Source organism: Eublepharis macularius, chromosome 13 (genome assembly GCF_028583425.1).
Source record: "Eublepharis macularius isolate TG4126 chromosome 13, MPM_Emac_v1.0, whole genome shotgun sequence".
Taxonomy (NCBI): domain Eukaryota; kingdom Metazoa; phylum Chordata; class Lepidosauria; order Squamata; family Eublepharidae; genus Eublepharis; species Eublepharis macularius.
In genome coordinates this window covers 43356045-43381243 of record NC_072802.1, presented here as the reverse complement: position 1 = coordinate 43381243, position 25199 = coordinate 43356045, and the positions used below count along the sequence as shown (strand labels likewise).

Sequence of the window (25199 nt, the reverse complement as noted above, 5' to 3'; positions counted from 1 at the left end):
TAAAAGAAGAGCCCTGTGGGTGGAAGACATAAGAACAGCCCTGCTGGATCAGACCAGTGATCAATCTAGTCTTTCATCCTGTCTCACACAGCAGCCATTTACTCTGGAAAGCCAACAATAGGTCATAGAGGTTGTGGTGGCCTTCCTCTGATGTTGCCTCCTAGCACTGGTTTTCAGAGGTTTACTGCCTCTGAATGTGGAAGTTCGCCTTAATCACTATGGCAAGAAGCCACTGATGGACTATCTTCCAAGAATCTATCTTTCCCTTTTACAGCCATCTATACCATGGCCATCAGAACATCCTCTGGCAGCAAATTTCACATTTTAAAAGTAGTATTTCCTTTTGTCCATCCTGAATCCACCATCCTTCAACTTCACTAGATGCCCTCAAGTTCTAGTATTTTGGAAGAGAGGGAAAAAGTTCTCTGTTCACTCTCTCTACTCTGTGCATAATTTTATAAACCTCTATCATACCCCCCCCTTTGTAATTTCTTTTCTAAACTGAAAATCCCAATACTCCTCAGCCTTGCCTTGTCCGCACCCTGGAATGCACTGTCGGAAGGCACACTTGCCCAGTAGGACCTGTTGATGTTTCAAAAACTCTGCAAGGAAGAACTATTCCAGCATGCTTTTGGTACTTAATATTCTTATTGCAAGGCAGAGCTGATTGCTGTGTATTATATCTACCTGTAATTTTATCTTATTTGCAGGGTTCTATAATCTGGAGTTGGACTAGAGTGGTTTTAATTATTGAACTATGCTGTTGTTTCATTGTGATTTTATTGAATATACTATGTTTTGGATTGGTTTTTAACTGATGTAATTGTTGTGAACCACTTCAAGCTCTTAATTGAAGAGAAGCAGTATAAAAATCAAAATAAATAAATAAATAGTGCTCCAACTCCTTATTCAACTTGGTTGCCCTCTTCTGTACTTTTTCCAACTCTGCAATAACTTTTTTGAGATATGGTTACCAGGACTGCACAGAGTATTTCAAATAAGGCTGAACGATAGATCTATATGGGCACATCAGCTGTTTTATTTTCAATCCCTTTCCCAGCATAGAGTTTGCCTTTTCACTGCTGCAGCACATTGGGTTGATATTTTCATTGAGCTATTCACTATGACCCTGAGGTCTCTTTTCTTCTTGGTCTCAGAAAGTTCACACCCCATTAGCATATACTTGAAGGTGGCATTTTTTGTTCCAATGGCATCACTGTACACCTTTGTCACACTGCTACACACTCACAGACAACCTTATTTTTCACCATTCCAAACAACAACAACATTCGATTTATATACCGCCCTTCAGGACAACTTAATGTCCACTCAAAGCACTTTACAAAGTATGTTATTATTATCCCCACAACAAAACACCCTGTAAGGGGGTGGGGCTGAGAGAGCTCCTAGAAGCAGTGACTGACCCAAGATCACCCAGAATAAGCAGTAAATTTCAATGTTACAAATCATTCCTGGCTTTAAAAAAAGTGAGAGCGAGCGCATACCCTTGAGGATGGAAGGGAAAAGCAGCCATTTAACCTCTTTTCCTGGCTTTTAAAGCCAGCAGGGAATTAGCAGCAAGCTTAGAAATCGTTCCTGGCTTTGGAAAAAAAATAAGAAAGTGTATGCATACCCGGGAGGAAGGAAGCCAACAGAGAAGCAGCCTTATGACCCTTACCTTGCTTTACTAAAAAAAATGGTGGACAAGGAGTTCAGAGAGCTGAGGAGGGTGGGAGTGGCTAATTCTGCACAGACCAATCAGCTCCCAGGGAAAAGGAGAGTGGGGAGAAGAGAAGCAAAAGGAGAGTGTAGAATTCACAGACATTAATCACGCCAGCCGCAACTCGGCAGCAGCTTCAAAATAAACTCATGATATGTCCGCAGGGAGAAAAACCGGGGATGCCGTGGACAAACATGGCAAACATCAGTTCTGCATCCCATGACTACCTTGCAAGTGTGAAAGTCCCGCAAACATAAGAAGCAGAAAAGGTGCTAAAACAGGTGTGAAAAGGACCAGAATCATCTGAAATTGCACACAGGCACACCAGGACACAGAATAAATGGCAAAGCCTCCTTTGGACAACATAAAAACCACAGTAACTTGGATTCATAAATAACATTAAATAAACATAAATAAATAAAAATTCATCTCTAGTGCCATCTAGTGCCAAATTTGGATCATCTCTAGTGCCAACTAAAGCACATGAGTTTTGCGTAGGATAGAGGAGTCATAAAGGGAAACATGGCAGTCTGGGGAACGCTTCTAATTTGTGTTATTGTGGTTGCCATCTCTTCATTTCCAGCGGCCCAACACAACTCTCTGTATCCCACAAACATGTAACTCTCCACTACTCAATTCCTTATTTTGGGTAAATGCCAAGTTAGGATACTACATTAGCTTAGCCCAGGAATGTGACCTGGCAATTTTTCTCAGATCTACAACACTGTTTTTGGTACTGGCTTGTTTATGACCTCAGACAAGATGCCAAACAGCAGCCTCAGATAAAAGCAAGAGGCAGCTTATATATTTTAAACTCTTCCAAAATGGCCAGTATTGTGCTTGTCTGATGCCTTCATAACAAGACTTTTTAAAAGAAAAAAAATGAGCCTTCTATAGCACACAGTCTGCATACCTGAAGTCTATTTTTCATTCTTCCAAATCAAGTCTCTGGCAATTAGCCCGAGGCATCCCTTTTCTTAGTTCAGTACACAAGTCCTACTCAAGACTGTACAAAAGACTAATTGTACCCAACAAGGAATGACAGACACATGCCATCAAAGTAAATTGCCTGTCATTTCCAAAACATGACATTAATTGTAAACAATTATAACACTTTTGGTTCTAAACAAAGGATAGTTGGCTGGTTAGGAGTATGAGAGTTTTTCTGCAAAAAAATCTGTAAAATCTGTGAAAGGGACACAGGCAGCTAAATCAGTGTGCTTTATGTATTGTGCACAGTGTCCTCATTCTGTATGAGGGTGTTACATACATGAAAAGATGAGCCAGTAAATTAAAGTTATTTTCCTCCTGCTTATTTTTAAGTTTGTCTCTGTCATTTTAACGGCAAGTGGGGGGAAATTACAGACAAAACCACAGATGTTTTGGAAAATAAACATCTAAATGTTCATTTTTCATTCATCTAACACTGTTCCATTCTTAGAGAATCAGAAGTGCTCACCTCTGAAGTCTCCATCAATTTCTTTCTTCTGGCTTATCTGCTCTGGACCAGAACAGCAGGATCTTGAACAGTGAACCATTACAGATGCTTATACTTAAACAGAGGACATAGTAGCTAGTTTGCAACATCTGTCATTTTCACAGTATTAAACTAGAGTGTCAGAGGATGATATTAATTCATTTCCACAGAAGGAAACTTATCTTTTTGTTGCTAAGGAATGGAGCTTATGTTTCTATGTAATCATGGGAGGGGGGGGGAGCTAGCTAACATGCCAGTACCATGTCATTAAACTCATCTTAGAAAAGCAAAGCCGGGCTCATTTTTTCTTTATTTGGTAAGGCAGTTTCCTATTAATCTTTCATCTAAGACTGGCTATAGTCAATGTGATAGAGGGCACAAACTAAAACAAATTCATTTCAAAGCAATGGTTGATCTTACAGTGTATTTGATGCCATTTTTCCAGTGCTCATTCTCTGGAGTTCACATCCAAAATACTGCAACATGATCTCTGGGTGTCCAATATGTGCTAGGCTCCTCTGGACTGGAGCTCCTCTGTGCTGCTTCTTTATAGTCCTGGGTGTCAAACTATATGTTCCACACTACCACCTTTTTCTTCCTTGGGAAAAAAAAAACTTTTAAAAAGTTTAATATATTTTGTCTATCGAGAGACTCTGTAGTAAGACACTGGCTATCTATAGGAATCTGTTTTGTTTTGCTAGATTTGGGGGCATTGCCCCCTTGCTTCCAAGACACAGAACTTATGTGCAATTGCATAGACAATACTTGTGCAGATGGGTTTTCTTTTAACCCAGTGCAGACAAGAACAATGACCAGCACATGCAAAATACCATTTGTAAGTCTATTTACAGGCACAGTCACAAAGCTTTGATAAGAAATTATACTTAATGAGGGTCTCAAGGGGTTAGGGATGGATAAGTTCTGTTTGCACAGACCTTGAACTGAAATGCTTAAGGACTCAAAGCAGCATGACGAAGTTGATCAAGAGCTGCAGGAAGTCTCCTTAATAGGGAAAGGCACCAGAAAACCAATCTCTGTTCAACAGCAGCCGAGGATGTCTGCCCTCACAATTCCTCTTTAATGAGTACTGCATTAATATCTCAACCTAAGAATGACTTTAAATAGGAAAAATATGCTTTGGGGAAGGCGAAGGGAACAGGGTAGTGAAGCAACATTTCCAGCCCTTCTGTTTTACTAGTTCTGAGCAAACGTAAATAAATCACATCTCCAAGAGACTTTTGCCTTAATTGTCCATAAAGAGGAAGAACAATTAGAAGCCAACTATAAGGTCAGAAAGATAAAAGCAGAACTGATCTCTATTTAGGAGGAACATCTAACACAATATAAAACAGAATGAAATGTCTTGGTGGCTTTGCTAGAATAGGTATGACAGAATTAAGTAAAATGTATACAAAATGGAAGGTCAACTACTAAAAAGATTATTACACAGGAAGGTAGGCTGGAAAGTGCAAGGAAGGCACAGCCATAGGCAGAGGAAGGGAGAGCACTCTGCCTATGGCTGTCCATCAAAACCTTAAACCAGCCCTGACCACAATATTCTTTGATATCACACACAAAGCAGCTTTCCAACACAAGTCTCTGAAGAATCCTTTTAACATTATAATCCATTTTAGGTTTGTCATTTAATTTCTCTAACTGGAGGCTCTCAGAAAAAGTTTTCTTCACCACACAGTATTCCAGAGACCAAGAGCCAAAATATTCTCCTTGTATATACTTCTCTACTCAAGTGGCTTACAACTCACCTCTGTTATTACATGCTGCAAGAGACAGCAAAGGAAATACTTATGCTTAACCATAATATACCTTGTTTTGCATATCAGACAACACAAAGAAACACGCCACAATGTCTAAGGCAGTGAACCCCAACGTGGCATCTTGGGGCACCACAGCAACTGCCAACGTGCTTTCCAGTTGCTTACTTGTGGCTTGAAGATAAAATCCAAAGGGAACCAAAAAAAGGAAGCTTCAGGTTACTCCTTATCAGCTGACTCACTAGCAAAATGCTGAGCTCTTGGGTAAGGGTATCAAAGCTGTATGCCCTTACCTATGCAAGACAAATTCATATCAATGGGCTTTCAAACCCTTCCCTTTTTTTGCACACTGAAACCAAACCATCTCCTCCTGAGAGCAAAGAGCAAACTCTGACTTCCTTAAGCCTTCTCAGAACAAGAGGTACTTTAAAGAGGTAAAGGAGGTATTACGTTTGCATCTGGACGGAACATTCATTTGGAAGCAGCTGTTTATGTCAAAGAACATTTGGCTTGGAACCTACTAGTTACACTGAGCCTCCCAACATTGTGTAATTAGCCAACTTTTCCACAACAGCTAGTTTGTGACTGGCTACACTCCTGTCGTAGCATTTTTGCGACAGTACCTACTACCCTCTTTCAAAATTCCCAAAAGTGCTTAGGCTCAGCAATGTTGGGGATCCTGATTTAAGTTACAGAAAGGCACTTCGGATTTCATGATCCCATAACTGCCACACAACACTTTTAAATGGGTGGTATGAATCCCAGCAGGGGTCGCCATAAGTCAGCTATGACTTCACAGCACTTTCTACCACATGAACATATTTAGCCTGGTACAGCACACAGGGTGCAACATTTCTCGAGGCAAAAAAGAAATGAAAGTGCTGCATCCAAAACATTCAAACTCCACAATTTAAAATACACTTCACCACTTCCTACCAATAACCACTGGCAGGCAAAACCACACTTTGTCCCCTATGCCTTAAGCAGTCACTGCCCTTACATTTTAAATCTTCATTGCAATTAGGGATGCTAGAATCTTTTTTTTTTAAGTAATTCTCAGAAAACCACATCCCATTCCTGTGAAACAAGCAAATGCACAGAAGAACATGAATTTTCCTGTCTGCATTCCTGTGTACATAATACACTTCACTTTACATTGTCATGTTCTGCTGGACAATACTTTGAAATGTTATGCTTCTTTTAAAATAAAAGCATATTCATGTAGTATAGAATGCCTGAAAAACACAGAAGCACTATTTACTAAAAATTTTATATGCCCCCCTTCCACCCAAAAATAGGGTCCTGAAGGTTGCAAAGAGATAATTAAAGCATTAGAATTGCATTTAAAATACATGTATAGATACAGTAAAAACATATCAACATATAAACACATACAGCACTAGGGAAGAGGGCTAATAAGAGGGTATTGGGGGTATACTAAATTAAACAGAAAAGTCTTCACCTGCTGGCAGAAGACAATGACAGAGAGCGATAAACAAATCTCCTTGGGGAGGGAATTCCAAAGGCACAGCACCATGTACAAAAAGGCCCTTTCTTGAGTTGCTATCTATCCAGCTTTGAATGGCAGAGGCACCCAAAGCCATACTTCCAAAGTTGACCAGAATTGACAGGATAGTATGAAAGAAGGTGGTCCTTAAGGTATACTAGCCCCAAGCTTTATAGGGCTTTCAAGGTCTATGCCAGCACCCTGAATTGGGCCCAGAAGCAAATTAGGAGCCAGTACAAATGTAACAAGGCTGGAGTGGTCCCTATGACCCACTCCAGTCAACACTCTGGCCATAGTAATCTGTAACCAACTGCAGCATCCAGTCTTCAATGGCAGCCTCACATAGAGCACAGAGGCCCGGCTCCAGCAGCACCCCCAAGTTACAAACTTATTACTTTAGGAGGAGTGCAACCCCATCTAGAACAGGAAATATTCCCATTCCTAGGTGAAATCTTCCCCCTACCAGTAGCACATCTGTTTTGTAGGGATTAAGCTTCAGCTTGTAGCCCTCATCCATCCCAAAACTGCCTTTCAGGCACGTGTCCATTTTCCATTGCCCCCTCAGGATCTGCTGGAAACATAGGATAGAGCTGAGTGTCATTCGCACATTGGTGACAATTCAGCACAAATCTCCAGATGACTTCTCCTAGTGGATTTACATAGATATTTAAAAGCATAGGAGACAAGACACAACCTTATGGAAGCCCACAGGCAAAAGACTAAGGGGCAGAGCAGCAGTCCACTAGCACTATACTCTTAAACCTATCTTCAAGGTAGGACCAAAACCACCACAAAGCAGTGTTTCCCAGTCCCCCAACCCCAAAAGGCAGTCCAGAAGGATACTATGATTAATAATATCAAAAGCCACTGAGAGGTCCAGGAGAATCAACTGGGTCACACTCCCCCTTGTCCATCTCCTGGCTCAGGTCATCCATAAGGACAAGTAAGGCTGTTTCAGTCCCATGACCAAGTCTGAAACCAGACTGATATGGATCCAAACAATCCACTTCATTCAGGAGTCTCTGACATACCACTTGTTCTATCACCTTGCTCAGGAATGGCAGTTAATAACTATTGGATAGTAGTTATTTATATTGAAACAGGTCATGGATGAACTAAAGCAGACACAGAATGGTTTTCACTGGCCTCTATCCATGTGGATTTCCTTAAAGAAAGCACTCCTGGGACACTTGCAGGTCAAGAAAATAACTAGGTTCAGGAAAAGACAACAGAATTTTATAGTAAGTGAAAGCCATTTCTTGACTATATTACAACAAGCAACATACAATCTACGAACACAATCTACCAGTCATTAACAGAAACAAGCAACTGAAGAACAACAAAACTTTCATGGATCTATATGGGAAAAACCATTTAAGGAAAAAGAAACTTCAAATGTTAATAGTAAAACTAGTAAATAAGTTATTGTTACGTGAATGTAAAAGTAAGACTTGAATTGGACTATGTACTTGATAACCCTTAATTTTTTAAAAAAAAAAATTAAAAGAAAATAACCAGGTGTGGCCGGGGGGGGGGGGGGGGAGCAGTAGAAGGCACTTCTCCATGTGCAGTATGGTCCTGATCCAAACCAACCAACACAAACAAGGAAACGAAGGAAACCCCACAACTCACATCTGACTGACAAATGACACAATATGGGGGCCCCCAGAACCATCCTGTCTAGTGCATAACATCTGAATCAACCTTCAATGGTTGAGAGGTGTCACCCTTATACACACACATTATACCTCCTAATCTTAAAAAAACCCTACATCACTGCAAAGCAAATTTATCACTAGCAACTCAAACATTTCAACCTTTCTTAACCCGAAAGCTTTTCAAATTCAAAACTAGCATTCCCTCAAAGGCAAAGCAATCTATACCAGATCTAGTTTAAAACTGTAAGATTTCCAAGATTTCCCCCCATATAATTAATTTTTTCAACTAGGAGGATAAAAAGCCTTTACACCGTTTTATACAATGTTTATCAGTCCCATTTCTTTTTAAGCTTCATTTCATGCCAGATATTTAATAGCTGATTTGTTACTGCAAGACTATTGGAGCTCTAAATTAACGCAAGCCTATGCAAACAGGATGCATGTCTGGTTATCCTTCAGATCTACAAAACATGAACAGTCAAGTTAGGAGATGAAAATCATGCTTTCACCCAGCTTCAGATATACTTGACCGTTATCTCTACCTTGCTTACCCAAGCTGTCTTAACAGGCACTGTGACCTATACATATTACAGGGGCTGTTGACTTTTATTTAAATAAATTGCTCCAAAGATGAAATAAAGGCCAAGACACTGACTACTCAGTAGCTTCTCTTTCATCTAGGCCTGTTCAATTCAGTCTCATATAGAATAGGCATACGTGTACAATTCAGTAATTACTTTATGCCATGTTGAAGTTGTACGTCATTTCTAAGATAACTTCACCTTGTCAAAACTTGAAGGTGCATAAATAAGACCATCAGCAACTATTGCAAAACATTCTCCTTTGTCTCATATGACCTCTGAACCTTTTTTGCTTAAAAACAGAGTATAGTATACAACCCTAAATGTGATCCACAATAACAAAGACTAAAGAGACCAAGGAAGTACATAACTGTCACAGGCTGACAAAAATACTGCACTCTGGCATTCAGAATGATAACACAATTATCAGCATCACAGACGAAGCCACCATCTCAGCTTCTAAGTTAATGGAACTGACACTTTAGAAAAAGAGAAAACACCAGGCTGCATTTAACATGATAACTTCAACTTTGATTATCTTTTCATATAGTACTCAAAGAAATTCAACTAGAAATAATTGAGGATAACCCTGGCAAAATAGACACACACGTGTATAAAAATATTCCTGAAGTAAAAGAAAATGCATACATTTTATTAATTTCACATTATTAAAGGCGGTGATGAAACACTAATCTGTGTTACTAAATTACCTAAATAAAAACAAAAAGCATGTTGTTTGTAAATGCAAGCCATGCATGTATGTTTTTTATCCTTGTCCTCTCAGTATGTGACACCCTCTCAAAAGCATACTGGAAAATTTGTTATACCTGAATGGATCTACAGTTACAAAGAACAAAATCTGCTTTATAACCAAACTAATCTTGTATAATGTATTTGAAAAATCTCATGAACAGCAGCTGCCCATAATATTCATTTGCTCTCTTCACTGGGTACAGTGGCAATTCACCATCATTCCCCTAGAACGAGACCTCCAATTTCCTTTCCTCTTGCAGTCCCAATCCATTAACCTATTCCTTATTACACTCACTCCTCCAAAGATATTAACCTAACCTTATCTCCCAAAGCTTCATGCAGTCATCACACAAAATGCCAACTCATCATCAGTTTATTATAATCCACAATCAGATAAATATTACCAAAAATCAGCAGTACATAATACATAAAAATAATACATAAAGTACAGCATTCTATCAAGGAATCATACAATTGATAGTGATTATTATAATACCAGACAAGCTGCTTCCTTGTTGAACAGCCTGTGCACAGAATCTTGCTACCTTAAGGGTAATTTCATTAAAATGGTCAACAAAAAGAAAGGAAGTATAAAAGTCATTGGGTCTGCCTGGATATTTGGATATAACTGGAGTTATGTAAATTTTCCAAATGACCTTACAGAATGAACCGTGTAAATGGACACGTTTGAGTGTTTCTATCATGACAGTCTGTATCATTATAGGGCAGAGACATTGGGAGTATGGGATACATGCATATCTCCCTTCAAGAAGGGAAGATGACAGCACATTGGAGCAAACTAGAGAAAAAGCTCTACAGTGTTTAGGAAGTTCTAGCATGTAACAGTAATCTGGCTGGGCAATTTTTTTTGCTGCAATTCCCAACTGCAGGACCAGAATGGGCCCGTTATCTATTGACTTCAAGGGTTGTATCTCATATTCTTTGTATAATTAAAGCTCTGGCTCCAGAGTACTCAAATGGCAAATTCACATGCACATAGCCTCCAGTTCCCAATCCATCCCCATTTACCTTAATTCCCACATTACAGATCTCCACCCCCCACAAACCGCATCCCCCATCACCTGCCAGACACATTGCGCCATCTACCACAAAAGAAACTCAACCCATCCCCCCTCACCTGACAAACACTCAGCCCATCCCCCTGCCTGACAAGTACTCCTCGCCAATACAATGAATCCCCCAATTCTCTGTGACACTGCAATATAACAAGACCACCCATTCCTTCCTTTAACCCAAACGCCCTTCTCTTTTCCTATTCTGTCTCCCCCACATGCCGAATAAAACCCCTCCCTGTGGCTCAGAATTACAGCCTCTCACTCCAACAACATCCCTCTTGAGACATGAGACTTCACAAAGCCCATGCAACACTGCCTCACCCCTTCCTTCCTGCACCCCAAATCCACACACACACACACACACACACACTTTGCAATGACACTATCCCACCAGACCTTCTTCAGCCTTCCAGTGCAACACACACCACCCAATTCCCTATGGCTCTTAAACAGCAGGATTTGAGCTCACTGGCACCTTAGAGCCTGGCAAGATTCCCAGGATATTTTCAGGAGCTCTGATTCTCAAGAGCTCATACCCTGAAAATCTTGTCGGTCTCTAAGGTGCCACTGGACTCGAATCCAGGCTAAATCCTGGCACCGTTTCTGGGACTTGGCTAAAGCTCTGAAAGCAAGGCGCAGAAAGGCCTGGTTGTATTTCAAATTGTATCCTTTATTCCCTGTATCTGGAGAAGGGAGCTCTGACTCTCAGACGCTCCAACGCTGAAAATCTTGTTGGTCTCCGGACTCAAATCCTGCTGGGCTACCTACCTGAACCTCTCTTAGGCAGAGCATCCTAGGTGGTGGGCGAGGGGCCTGTTATGGTGCTAAAGGCGCTTCGGGGGTACTGAAGAGGCGAGGCGGAACCCCACCCCCTTTTGCTGCCCTCCATGGCATCCCCCTTTCGACACTCGCCATCACATCGCCTCCCCCAGAGACGCTGCACTCCACCCCCACCACCCCCAGCCCGGCCCGGCCACGAAGCGCCCGTGTCCAGTCCTTCCGCCCCTCACCGGCTTGCGTGGTGTCGCTGAGGTCGTAGCCGCCGCCGTTGTTAGCGGCGGGGAAGTCGCGCAGCTTCCGACCGCTGAGGCAAAGGATGCCCGAGCTGCCGGCCTCCTCGAGGGCCTTGTCAAGGCTGCGGCCAGTGTGAGGGGACGACGAGGCGGCTCCGCCCGACGACGAGGTCGCCGCCGAAGAAGAGAGGGGCGGCGAAGCGGCTGCCCCGCAGCCGGAGTAACCGCCTGCCGCGCCCCAGGCCGGACCCGTGCCCGGGTACGAAAGCGTCAAGTGAGCCGGCAGGCCCAGGCCGAAGAAGCCCGAACCCGGCTCCGAGAAGCTGGAAAAGGAGGAGGCGGCACCGGGGGGAACCAGGCCTGGGCCGGGGACCGGGCCAGGAGTCGACCCACCGGGACCATCGCCACCCCCACCGGCCGTAGTGCCTCCGCCTTGCCCGGCCGCCATGGACGCCACGGCAAGGACCCTCCCGCTCGCCCGCCACAATAATAATAACAGCGGGCCACAGGAGTGCCCACCGCGCAGTCGCACAGAGCAGGGCGGGAGGGGGGAAGGCCAGGAGGGAGTGGAGCGAGCCTCTGAGCGCCTGCGCACGCCCCGGGAAGGGGGCGGGGCCGAAGGGAGAGGCGCGGTTGCTGCTTTTCGGAGCCGACAAAAGGGAAAGCCCAATTTCCAGACTCGGGGGCGGGGCTCCGCGGCTGTTTTGTGTGTCTTAATTTTCGGTACAGTGCCTGGGTCGTACACGTGGATTAGTATCATCGTTGTTGCAATTTAAATAAATATTAGCACTATTGTTTCATTTAATTGGAATATTTATACAAATACAATACAATAGTGTTTCAATTGTTTCTTTAGATTATTGCTATTGTTTAATATTTTAAATAGTAGTAGCAATGATGCTACTGCTAATAGTGTCTTTTTAGACTGTTTAAAATATTAGTGGCACAGTTGCTATCAGGCAACGAACTAACTCCTGTTGGCCGATATTTCTAGGATCATAGACAGAGGATGGCGCGGGTTTTCCTGCCTCAGAAGGTTGGACTAGAACCAACCGGCTGAAATTAAAAGAGTTTTTGGCTAAACATTAGGAAGAACTTCCTGACAGAGCAGTCCCTCGGTGGAACAGGCTTCCTTAAGAGGTGGTGGGTTCTCCTTTGGAGATTTTTAAGCAGAGGCTAGATGTTCATCTGACAGCAATGCTGCTTCTGTGAACCTAAGCAGATCATGAGAAGGAGGGCAAGAAGGGTTACATCAGTGCTTAGTTGTTCTTACACTCCCAGAGTAATACCAGTCGCTGCTTTGGGTCAGGAAGCAATTTTCACCAGGCCAGTTTGACTGAGGATCTTAAAAGTATTTTGCTATCTCTGGGCATGGAGCAGAGGTCACTGTGGGTGTGTGGGTGGGAGGTAGTTGTAAATTTCCTGCATTGTGCAGGGAGTTGGACTAGATGACCCCAGAGGTCGCTTCCAACTCTATGATTCTATGAGTTTGTTTCTAATTTCCTGTGCAAGAGGGAAAGAGTATGATGTGAACAAGCTGGGTTCTTGTTAATCCTGGTTTAATGCCACTAAAAAGTGATGACTGAAAGCAGCCACAGCTTTGCTATACATATCCAAGGCCCCCTCCTCCACACATAACAATTGATAACCATTCTTACTCATCCCCACTAAACTCAAATGCACATGGTTGTCACTTTGCACCCTTATTAATGCAAATAAGATTAAACCCCCAATATTTAAGTGTGACAATCAGTGGCTCTTGCATGTCATGGCTTTTGGACCCTTCCTGTTTTCTCTATATATATCTGCCACCTGAGGATACACTTCATTCATCTGATGAAGTGGGTTGAAGCCTACAGAAATTTATTCTACAATAAATAAGAGACTTTAAGGTATTCCAGTAATCTTTGTGGTATTCATCCACTACGCAGGAGTGGAGAACTGTCACAGAAGATACAAATGAGGAAAAGTGACTTCAACAAACAAAATCAATGGAGCAGAATCTGTGAATGGCTTCACTAGTAAATGGAAGTGAAATGGAAGTAAAATTTAATCTGTTTCTGTAGACTACCTAATGTCCTTACATGGCACAATGGGAAATGCCTTTGAAGTCACCATCATTATGTGAAAGGAAGTGAGAAATGACATCTTTGGAGAACAGCTGCTTTTCTCCGGGGTAAGGCTGTTTCTGAATGAGTCAGCCAGCTGTCTGTCCTTTTCCCCACAGTATAAATGTGGGCCTTTCTTGGGATTCAGTGAAGAAGGCCACAAGCCACTTAACTAGATTTAGTGGGGCTTCTTTGAAGCACACATACTAATTTGTGGATTGCAACCTGGTCCTGTAAATTAAGTAAACAAAAACCCCTCCGGCTTCCATGTTATGTTAGGAAGCTTGGTATATTGTTGGGGGAGACTGCCCCAAGATTAATTTGGTTCCTAGTTCCTCTTCTACAGGACATCAGCCTAGCTTTCCCTTCCTTATCTGTCAGCTCATCCTACTAAACACTATGAAAATAGCACCATGTGTACAAAATTTGTCCTTGTGATTGTTTTGGGCTGGTTTAGGACTAATCACTATATTATTGTAGCATTGTCCTCTGACTTTACTTGCATCCAGAGACACAGAAGTTAAGCAGGTGAGCTACAACTGATTCTCGAGTTGCTCCAAAATTAATGGAGTTGGGTGTGTGTGTGTGTGCGGAGATTGGCAACCATGTCTGAGCTACAGGGCATTTTACAGAGACCCAAGTGCAGCTAGCAAGATAGACTATTTATCCTGGAACTTCAGATGATTCAAACGCAGCAGTTGCCCCACTGGACTGGGGCCAAGTGCTCAAAAAGCAGCAGTCCCGTTCCCTTTTATTCATGGCCCCTTTAGCTACAGTCTTTAGAAAGCTATGGGGAAATTTATTTGGCTATGATCCACTGACATACCACCACTACCACCACCTTTCCCTTCATAGTTCAATAGAAAGATAACAAGGAAAAATTTTACAAAGAGGCTTTTCTGGTTTATTGCTGCTTTAAATATATAACAACAACAACATTTGATTTATATACTTCCCTTCAGGACAACTTAACACCCACTCCAAGCGGTTTACAAAGTATGTTGTTGTTATCCTCACAACACCTTGTGAGGTGGGTGGGGCTGAGAGAGCTCCTAGAAGCTATGACTGACCCAAGGTCACCCAGCTGGCTTCAAGGGGAGGAGTGGGGAATCAGATCCAGTTCTCCATATTAAGAGTCCCACGCTCTTAACTACTACACCAAATTGGCTCTCTGGATATATGTATCTACCTATAGGTGTGAACTTCATGCATCTGATAAAGTGCACTCTGACTCACAAAAGCTTGTGCTGGAATACGTAAAACTTCAAATTTCTCTGTTCAGTGCCAGTGATGGAAGGAGACAATATGGTTGCTCTTAAAGCTACCAGCAACATGAGGGAAAGTTAACAGATTAGAATGGGAGGAGAGGGAAGCTTTCCAAACTGATAAATAGATTGACAGGGTGGTATCACAGGAAACTGGATGCTCTCAAATTTATAACTTATTTTTGAATTGACGAATATGTGAATTATAATGAGGGGGGGCATAAATGAAATGAGAACAGCCTGTATGGTGTAGCAGCCAGTGCAGGACTACGACTGCCTTTGGGCTTGACTTCAGGGAAAGTCGGAGTTATGTCCCCGGGGCACGTGTCCACAAGTCAGACACGTGCCAAGCCGAAGAGCAGCCGGCCGGGAAGGAATCCGGGAGAGGCGCTTGTGCCGGTGCCAGGGGGAGGGGGTGCCGCCGAGACAGCTGGCTGGAGGCGGGCGCTTGTAGGGCGCTCCGCCAGGTCTTGTCCTTCGGTCGGCCTGGCCGCTAAGTGCGCCCACATCGGACCCAGCTTGTGCGGAGAGCCCATGGAGGCGGCGGGCGGAGAGCAAGAGCCGGCTGCGGGGGCAGGATCGGGGCCGACCGGCTCCGAAGAGATTGACCTGTCCCTGGGTAGGTGCGGCGGGGTGCGAGAGTTTTGGAGTTGAGACGGGGGGGGGGGGGCGACGAGGGATGTGCCGGGGACGTCGCCACCCCAACTCCCCCCCCCCCATTGGATCGGGGCGGGTAGCGGGACTGATCCCCTTCGTGCGCCTTCCAGCAAGCAGGAGGGGTTGGCGCCGTTCGCAGCGGGTCTGCCCAACGAACCCCCCTCCCCCAAATCTTCCACACTGGAGTGTCCTTTCCTGGTCCCGGGGAGAAAGGGTGAAGCAAAGGCCGGACAGCGCCGCCGGCCCGGGCCTGGGACCGTTTCACGCACCTTCCAAAGTTTTTCATGCAAACTTGGGCACCGCAGCCGCTCACCCCCCAAGTGTGAGGCAGGCTGCATTGCCGCCACCCCTCCCGCAGCGGGGCTCCCAAAATAGAACCGTCTGGTGCCGAGTCGGGCTATTTAGGGCAGCTGACTCGGCGGGCAAAGCCGCTAACGGCAGGCCGTCGCGGTACACGCCTGATAATGGGAGGGGTAAACCACACCCCTGTGGGGCTGGGAGGAGCTTCTCGGTCTCTCTTCGGGCTCCTTCCTACCCGCTCCCGCTAGGCCTCGGGCCGGTTCACATCGGACGTTCCTGGTTAAGCTTCCGCTCTCGGGCTTTTGGTCTGCGAAATAAAATGTATGCATTAATTGCATACTGCTCTTCTTCACCATGGGGTGTTAGACTGCGTGCATGGGGTGTTCGAGCAGTCTGCCACGAGGCACTGGCCAGACCCAGCTTCTGCATGGTGGCTGCATCAGGTGTCCTTCCCTGGCTTCTTCCTAAGGGTTTTTTCCTGGGCACGCTGTTAACTTCTTCTTTTTTTTTTTTTGCTTCTATGGGCCAAGCTACAAGTGACGAATGACACTTGAACAGCAAGTGGATTGAGTGAAGGGCAAGTGAACAGGGAGAAATACACTTGCCATTCAAGTGTTGTTCGTCACTTGTAGCTTGGCCCTATATGCACACCTTTTATCCCTGACCTAGATAACCCAGGAGAGCCTGATAGAGAAGCTAAGCAGGGTTGGCCTTGGTTAGTAATTGAAAAGGAGATCTCCAACGAAGACCAGGACTGTAGAGACAGGCAATGGCAGACCACCTCTGTTAGTCTCTTGCCATGAAAACACCCCCAGGGGTCACCCTATGTAAACTATGACTTGAGGGCAGGATTTCATTTTTCATGTATGCCTTTTAGTTTGTCTCTTTCATGTATGCCTTTTAGTTTGTTTCTTGAACAATTTGAACTTGCTCCTCCAGGTTGGGGCTTTTCCTGGTAGAGGGAAGCCATATTTCCCAGGAATTTTGATGGAGCTCTTATAACCCTGAAATTGTGAAGGTCTGAATCGCATTGTCGACATGCTCAGATTTGTTACCTGCCCTCAGTTATTCTTGGCAAAGTACATTCCGCCCCCATACACACATACACACACACTGGGGGGGGGGGGGATAGTATAGAAATGTTTAATGAATAAATGGTCCTTCTTTAAGTAATCAGTTAAGCAAAAAACAGGCTTCTTTGATTTGCTTATTTGGGGGGGGGCTGTTTCCTAATCCAGATGATATTATAAAGCGTAACAAGAAAGGGCAGACCAATACAAAGGCAGCAGGGAACAGATGGAGGCAGCAGCTCAAGAACAGAAATCCATCCTATAGCAATGGAAGACCTCGATTCCGGAGCTGGGCACCACAAAGCGTGCAAGGTACGTACACAGCAGCAAACAGAAGTGGGAAAAGCAGAGCTGAAGTCAGCAGAAGCAGTTTTATGCACAATCAAGTTTCAGAAGTTGTTTTCCTGGAGTCACTATCCTGAAAATTCAGCCCTCTTTTCACCTTGGCACAAACACCCCTTTGCTGTCTTTCCTGGGGCATCCACAAGGACCAGTGTGTTTCTCTTTAGTACCATGGCCTCCACCCATTAAGCACAAGCCACCCAGCACTTGTTTAAAAGATCATTATTCCAGGGCGGAGGGGCAAGAGTCAGTCTGTCTTACCCCTTTTTTCCACCACTGATTCATCCCCTTAATCAGCTAATGAAATCCAAGGCTAAACTGAGTCCAGAAGTAATAATCCCAAAATATCTTATGATCATACTAACAGACAGCTCTCCCTGCCCCCCCACCCCAAATTCTTGTTTTTGTTAGTTTAGCAACATTTTTTTTCTCTATAACCATATTAAGTCCAGTTTTATCTGGGCCTGAATCCAAGCAGTTCTCACTAATGTTTTCTTGCTCCATTAAATGTGATGTTTGGAGATCTGTGAGCCAATTTCCTGCTGTGTTTTTAACTGTAAACAGCAGCCATGCAAGGAGGCAATCAGGATACAGGCTAGAGAACAGGTTATCTTTCTCCTTCTGTGCTGTTTTCCCAACTCTGGTCAACCTTTTCCCACCATGGAGTTAGAAGCATTTGTGTGGCCCCTCCTTTCATGGGACAAATAGCAGTTTGAGAGAGGGAGCAACTGAAGTCAGTAAAGTGTCTACTCCCCTTCTCCTGTCCCAAAGTTCCAATGCTGGATTAAGGCATTCACAGTTACGGACACACACACACACACCCAATGTCACATATAGTTGGGCCTTCAGTCAAAGTAATTTTACAGAGCAAGCTTAAGATTGTTTACTCAGAAGTAAGTTGCACTGTGTTCAGTAGTTCTTATTCCCTAAGTAAGCATTTTTAGGTTTGGAGCTATAAATGAATATCAGCTTAGTCAATCTTTTGGGGAGTTTTAAGCAGATTTAGTTTATTCCTTCTCTCAACTTTTTCATTCTGGTGATGCATTTAAGTTATCCAGAGCTTGCTGCCCTGACCTGGATGCCTTCTCAGGGCCTTCGTGGCGGATTTTTTTTTTAAGTTTGTGGATTAGGTTTAACACATCGCTCTAGACGTTTGGGAATAAAATTCCCCCCCTCCCCAATCACTTTCAAAAGGGACCAGGGCTGCTTTTGTCTTCCTGTTGAAATAGTGCTTGTTGACATGTTGAACCCCACACTAACAATGAGGAAATGGTTAATGTGTGTTTCCTACAGTATTTTTAACACAGATGTTTTACACAAAGGCTGAATGTTAAATGAAAATCTAATTAATAATGAGAAAGAAATAAATATGAATGGAGGAGAAAAAAATGATTGAGACTAAAGAAATGTTCAGTGAGGTGTAATCATGAGGTAATACCTGAGGAAAAATAATCCATAAACTAAACACAGAACTAAGAAACAGATTATGACAAAGAAACCTCTTCTCTCTTAGATGAACAGCCTGGCTGTGAATCAAGAGAGCAATTTATCAAAGCCATATAGTAGTTAAAAATAGGAAGAAAGATTCTCTGCCACAGGGGAATTTCTCATGCCGTGGTTTGCCTTCGGGAAGAGGAACCTCCATCTAAAACCAGTCCCTACACTCCCCCGCTGTCCCTAAGTATGGTATGAAAACACGCCAAGAGCTAGTGTGCCACAGACAGTGTGGGAGGGAAGCTGGATTTGCCCTAGGGAGGCTTGGGCTCAAAATTCCCAGGGCTGGCTCCAGGTTGGTGGCGACACTGATGCACTCCAGTGGCCGCCTAAGGGTGCTACCCTCTCCTCATGTATGCGTATACTTGCACACAATCCTGGAGCAGTGCTACGTTTTCATGATCCTTTGAGGGCCGTCAGTGCTGTAAGGCTGAAACAGATCTGGTGGTCTTTGCAAGAGTGTGAAAGAGCCGCGCACCCCTCTCTCCCCCAAACACTGTTCCCAGCAGCAAATAGATCACATGGGCTACTGGTGGCTAACACAGGTGCTCACTGTCATAGCTGGTGGGAGTGGATGGGCTCAGAGTCTCTGGCCTTGGGTGGGTCCTTTTCTGGGCCATGGGCTTCAGCAGATATCTAGCCAAGCCAGCCCTTGATGCTGGCCCGGAAAACTGTTCAGCCACAAAGTTCCCTGGGTGATCTTGCCCTGGGTAATTGTTCACAGATTAACCTGCCTTACAGGATTCTTGTGAGGATAAAGGAGGCGTGGGGGGGCTGTGTATATTTCACTGAACTCTTTGGAGGAAGTTGTGGGTAAAGATGTGAAGAATAAAAAGACGTAAAACAGACATTAGAGTCTCTATTTTCCACACAAGAAACCACAGTCTCAACCATGTATTTCTTTAGGAGCCTACAGGTTTAGAAGAGGGTTTAGAAAACAGCAGTATTACAGAAAACGGTTTTGGAATGGCATGACTGGTCCCCAGAAAAGAACAGCCCCCAGGCCAAGTGGCGCAAGCCCCTTAAATCGGCCAGCATCAGCTCAACAACAGGTAGGACCAAGGCCCTTCCATTCTTCCAGATTGCTTTCTATGGAGGAAGTCAAACCTGATATGTTAATGGTGAGTGAGTGAATAATCTGTAGTTAATTTCTAGGTCAAACAGGATGAAACCACATCAGCAGGGAATGGTGATGGAGTGGAAGCTGATCCACAGCAGGGGCAGCCCACAGGGGTCAAGCGGTTCAGGCGCACAAATGCTTTCCCACCCACTCAAAGGTAAAAGCTTGGTGCGTCCATCCTCTTTGGATTTCAAATGTTGTTTTGCAAATATGCCATGCCCAGTTCGGGAAGCGAATTTCAGATTTTTCCGGAAGAATATCTAGCCATCAATTTGCATGACAAAATTCAGGGCATTGGTTCCAAATCTGGCATCTCCAATCAGCCATTTTATTGGGTGGAGGTGGGGGTAGGGAGCAAGACAGGTTCTGAATATTTCTAATTTCCACATTTCAGTTTCAGGAAATGCAGTGCTATCCTCTAGAGAGTTACACCCTTCTAAGCCCATTGGCATCAGTGGGCATAGAAGGACGTAACTCTGCTTAGGTGCAACTCTGCTTAGGAAGGCATTATAAATGCTTAGCTTGCATAGAATTTAGCTGTATTAATTGCCCCTGCCCTCCAATAACAGGCCTTTCAAATTAAATCGAAGACCAGCTTTTATGCAGAGACAATCCAGGTTCAACTTCAGCAGAGGGGTGAGTTATTTTACATTTTGTGAAATGCAGAGTTTACTGCACTGTGGGTTTCAGCTGGGTATGATAGCCATTATTAGATCAGTAGCTGTAAAAATAATAATAATACTGTTTAGCATTTATAGAGTATTTTCAGCTTACAAAATGCTTCACATATCTTGGTTTGGATTCAGACTAAATTGGCAGTTTCCACCTATTACCCCTTCCCACTGTAAACCCACCGATGTCGTGGCTCAGGGTCCCGTGTCCCGCAGGAGCAGCATTTGGTGGAAATTCAGTGGGCTGCAGTTGGAGGGGAAAGGCAGGAAAGTTTAATTCAGCCATTTAAAAAATGAGTCCGGTTCCTGCTCATCATCTCTGCAATCCTGATAATGAACTTTACAAAATAGGCCATTGCTTTACCCACATTAAAGAGGAGAAGTTAAATATAACTTATATAACAACCAGTATTATACTGAGTCAAACCATTAATTCATCTAGCTTGGTATTGTCTGATTTGACTAGCAACAGCTCTTCAGGGCTCAGGTGGAAAAAAAAGTGTTTTCTGACACCTCCGAACTGAGATGATTTATTCATTCATTTATTTATTGCACTTATATTCTGCTCTCCCTGTAGAGCAGATCATATCCAAAATATAAACAAGGTAGCATAATAAATAAAAACAATTCCAACTGTTAGATGTTGTGCAGACTGGGGTGGAGATGTTCCTCTCCTGGCAGGAGGCCGATTTTGGGGAGGGGGGTTCACTCACTTAAACCACCAGGGACTGAACCTGGGATGATCTACATACGAAGCATCTGCCTCTCCACTGAGCCCTTCCCTCGACTGGTGTGTTTGAACACTATGGGGTTCATAGTGGAAGCTCCCTTTAATTCAAATATACTGACTTAAGAGGGGGACCCTCCAGAACTTATGGAGGATACTTCATTTATAACAACAACAACAACAAAACTGTGTTTATATATTGTCCTTCTGGAAAGATTAGTGCTGGGCAGAGCAGTGAACAAAGTCAGTGTTATTATTATTCCCACAGTACAGCTGGGGCTAAGAAGAGTGGCTTGCCAAGGCCACCTGCAGAGTTCATGTCCGTAGTGAGAGTCGAACTAGCAGAGTGCTGATTCGTAGCCCAGCTGCTTACCTACTGTGCTGCAGAAGCTCCTCCTGCTCCACTATTTCCTCTCCCTTCCCTGAAAGCACCAATAGCCTCTCCCCTTTTCCTGCTTTCTTCTCACCCATGAGCTAACCTACCTTTACCTGCCACCTGTCTTCAGCCTTCCCTGCTCCCGCCTCCCTGGCAGCCTCTACCCAGGAAAACGATGGCCCCCAGGTGTCTCCCATCTGACTGAGCCCAGGTGTACAATGGGCACCTCTCCCCTTCCCCCTTCCCACACTATCTCCTCTTTTCCTCCTCCTGGCACCTCCTGTATGCTGACCTTTCCCTGTTTCCTTCTCTCCACCCCCTCCACCAGCCATCCTATCTTTCATCCGCTCCTCGTCTTCAGCTGTATGTATTATTTATTTACTTCACTTTTACCCTGCCTTTCCTTTTACAGCAAAAAGAGTCAAATCAAGACAGGAAACAGCCATGGACACGAAGGTAAGCAAGGGAAGGACTCCCCCTTTTTAAAAAAGGGAAGTAAAATAGTTAATAATAAAACCAGAATATTTCCCTCTCCTGGCAGGTGGCAACTTCAGCCAAGCTCCGGAGCTGTCCTGACCGTTTCTGTATCTAACCCCCATGCTAATCAAATGAAAATGTAAGTGAACACACGCACAACCTGGATGGTCTTTGTTCTTCTTCTCTTTATCTCATTGGCTTTTGGGGTTGTTGTATCAACCAGCACATAGGCCTGTTTTCGTTTTAAAGCCTTTACAAACCATTCTGTCCCCTCCGAGCAGCAGGAGAAACTCCCCACTGAGGTCAGCATCATTTAAAAGGCCTCCTGACAAATGCTCAGGCTACGACTGTTGAAAGTACCTGTCTGCTTTTATGTTTCTGTCTGTGCCTGATAGAGTTGAATTATAGCTGGTGAATGAGAGAGGAAGAGGGGGTACCAAAGGCTATTCAAGTTGCAGTTGGCCCAATTTTCCACATCTGTTTCATTCACTCAACATAGATCTGGATGAATAGCTATTTTCCCCAATGCATGAGTACATTGCTCCCCACCTTTTATTGTTTTACTGTGCTGGTGATTTTGTACTTCTGTAATTCCCCCTCATTGTAGACAGTGAAAGAAATTAGTAGGAGATGCTGCTAGTCTGTCTCTTATGAAAGGGGATCCAGGGGACTGCCTTACTCCACTTTCATTTCATCATTAAGCAGAAAAAGACATATTTACTTTGTGTGTATGTTTGACAGGCTAGGAGCCAAACGCCCATTCTTGAGAGGGAGAAGCACCTCAACAAAGATGACCCAACCCAAGCCCAAAGGGGTGCCTTTGAGGTTCAACTTCCGGGCCATGGCTAACCAGGTAGGGGGAATTCCTCAAGCTGTGCCAAAATTGCAGTAGTTCTCACATTCAGCTGCTGATCATGGAATGATTTGATTGCATGTGTGAATCAGTTCTGAGGTTTCAAAACAGGATTTGTGCTTCCTTTTTTAAGCTTTGCAAAATCACTCCTGCCTAAGAAGTGACACCTGCCAGTCTTATGGAGGTTCAGGCAGAAAATCATCCAACCGGCTCCTCCCAGTGGGAGGGGGGATATGTGCCCAACTCTGTATTGACTAAATCTTAGCCACCCTGCCCTGCAGATCTTGAGGATGCTGAGATGTAGGGTGCAATGTGAGCTGCCTTAGTATGTTTTTAGTGCTGTATTTACATGATTGCTACCAGTGTTTTTATTGTATGAATTTATATGCTGTTAATCCGCTCTGAGCCCACTTGTGGGGACAGCGGACTACAAGTAAGTAAGTAAAGTCCAGAATGATTTAGTGTAATTTTATCTCTCCAAAGATGTGTGTGTTTAAGCTGATGACTGAAAAGGAATGCAAGTTAACCTTTCTCCCCCTCCCCCTTTAGACGAGCTTGACGTTGAACGAAAGATTCTCTGGGCTGAGGCTCAAGCATCGTTTTACAGCCTTAAGGAACACGAGCCGTATGGTCACACTGCCGTAATGTTGTCCACTTGGTAGATTCCAACCAGCTCTGGAAAAGGAATTAGTCATTGAACCCTACTGATTTCCTGCCACTTCCTTAATGATGGTTTGGGATCATTTTGACACAGTTATGGACCCATCTAATATAACACCAATAAGATTTTTGCACAACTATGGCCCACAGATCAGAATCGGACTCTTCTTCCCAGCCTCTCCACTATGGACTATGGTCACCCCCATGTTTCGGCTTAGGGCAAATAGAGTTTGGTTTGGGGGCCCATGAAGGAGCCAGTGCCATGTCTAATCTTGTCATGCTGATATGAGAGAGTCACATGGGAAGGAAGAAGAGGCCCTCGGCTTTGTCTTGAGATGCACTTAGAGGCATGAGTGAACATCAGCTTGTTCACAGCGCCTTTTGTAGCACCACACCCTCATCTTCGAGGTCCCCCCCCCCCGTGCACTGGGATCAGAAGGCAACACAGCCTGGGTGGGGGCGGGGCAGGAGTGTTATGCCTGAATGTGCTGCCTAGGGAATGTGGGTGGCACTTGAGGGGTTTGGGGGGCAGTGGCCTGGAAAGCACTTTTACAGATTAGGTTGAGGGTTTGGTTGTGATGAGCTACTATTCCACTTAATAAATTCACTTTTAGAAGCTTCACAATCTTGTTAATTCTTCATAACTACTGCAGCTTCTGAGGCTCAGGTTTAAAAAGTACAATACTGACTGTGGAACCCTAAGTAGAGCTACGCCTTCTAAGCTCATTGACTTTAGTGGACTTACACTTTTTTAAGTATGCTTAGGATTGCACTGAGAAAATGAAGGAAATACAATGGGTGGAGGAGTGGATTGTGTGAATCAGGATAAGAGAGACTGAATTTGGACATTCTTGAACAGGAGATTTGTATCTGTTCCTGACTGCATTTCTTCGTATAAAAAAAATGGGAATGGGAATTGACAGCTCACCACCCAGACAATGTTTTACTTTCAAATTTTTTAGAAAATATATTTGTACCTCTCTAGAGATTTGCTCAGTGTGGCTCATGAAGTGAAACACGATGAAATTATAAAACAAAACCATCATTAAATTGAACAAAGCATACAATATCTAGCCATGAACAAACCCAACCAGAGCATAAAACAGCAGAACTATTTTTAAAGAAAATTTGGAAGCCGGCTTTGCACAGATGTATCCATTTCACCTTGGAAAGGAGGAGGTAGAGGGTGTTGTTTCAGACATTTGTGACTCCTGTCTCAAGATCCAGCTGGAAAAACCATAAAGCAAATTAGTCTCTAAAATGCTTCTTCTTTTCTTATTAAAAAAAGGCCTCTGAACCTTTCTCTTTCAAAGCTGTAACCTGATAACCAAACTCCTCTTTCAACGCTTTCTGATATCTTTACAATGACATCGATTTTTGTGTTTTTTGCAAATCGAGCAACCAGCAGGTGGCAGCAACCATCTTTCACCAACAGGCCACAATGCCTTCTCCTGAAAGCTACTAGAGGCCTCCAGGAAAGGGGCTTCTTGTGTTTTCCTTCTTGGCGGACTCTGACCTACCT

The 25199-nt window shown here is 44.0% G+C and overlaps 2 protein-coding genes across 2 annotated transcripts in view; one reads left to right on the top strand and one right to left on the bottom strand.

The window, feature by feature from the left end:
- LRCH2 (leucine rich repeats and calponin homology domain containing 2) overlaps window positions 1–12024 on the bottom strand; it is a 45224-nt gene extending 33200 nt beyond the window's left edge. Inside the window, exon 1 of the mRNA XM_054996110.1 lies at window positions 11555–12024. Coding sequence (XP_054852085.1) covers window positions 11555–12005 — 451 coding nt within the window. The 5' untranslated portion in view covers window positions 12006–12024. The remainder of the gene's footprint in view (window positions 1–11554) is intronic.
- Window positions 12025–15302: 3278 nt separating this feature from the next.
- LOC129341292 (UAP56-interacting factor-like) lies at window positions 15303–24938 on the top strand. Its single transcript, XM_054996414.1, has 9 exons — window positions 15303–15549; window positions 17126–17269; window positions 19700–19845; window positions 19949–20070; window positions 20483–20549; window positions 22100–22143; window positions 22229–22303; window positions 22906–23017; window positions 23567–24938. The coding sequence occupies exons 1-9, from the start codon at window positions 15465–15467 to the stop codon at window positions 23660–23662; spliced, it is 891 nt and encodes a 296-aa protein (XP_054852389.1). The 5' UTR covers window positions 15303–15464; the 3' UTR covers window positions 23663–24938.
- The last annotated feature ends 261 nt before the right edge of the window (window positions 24939–25199 follow it).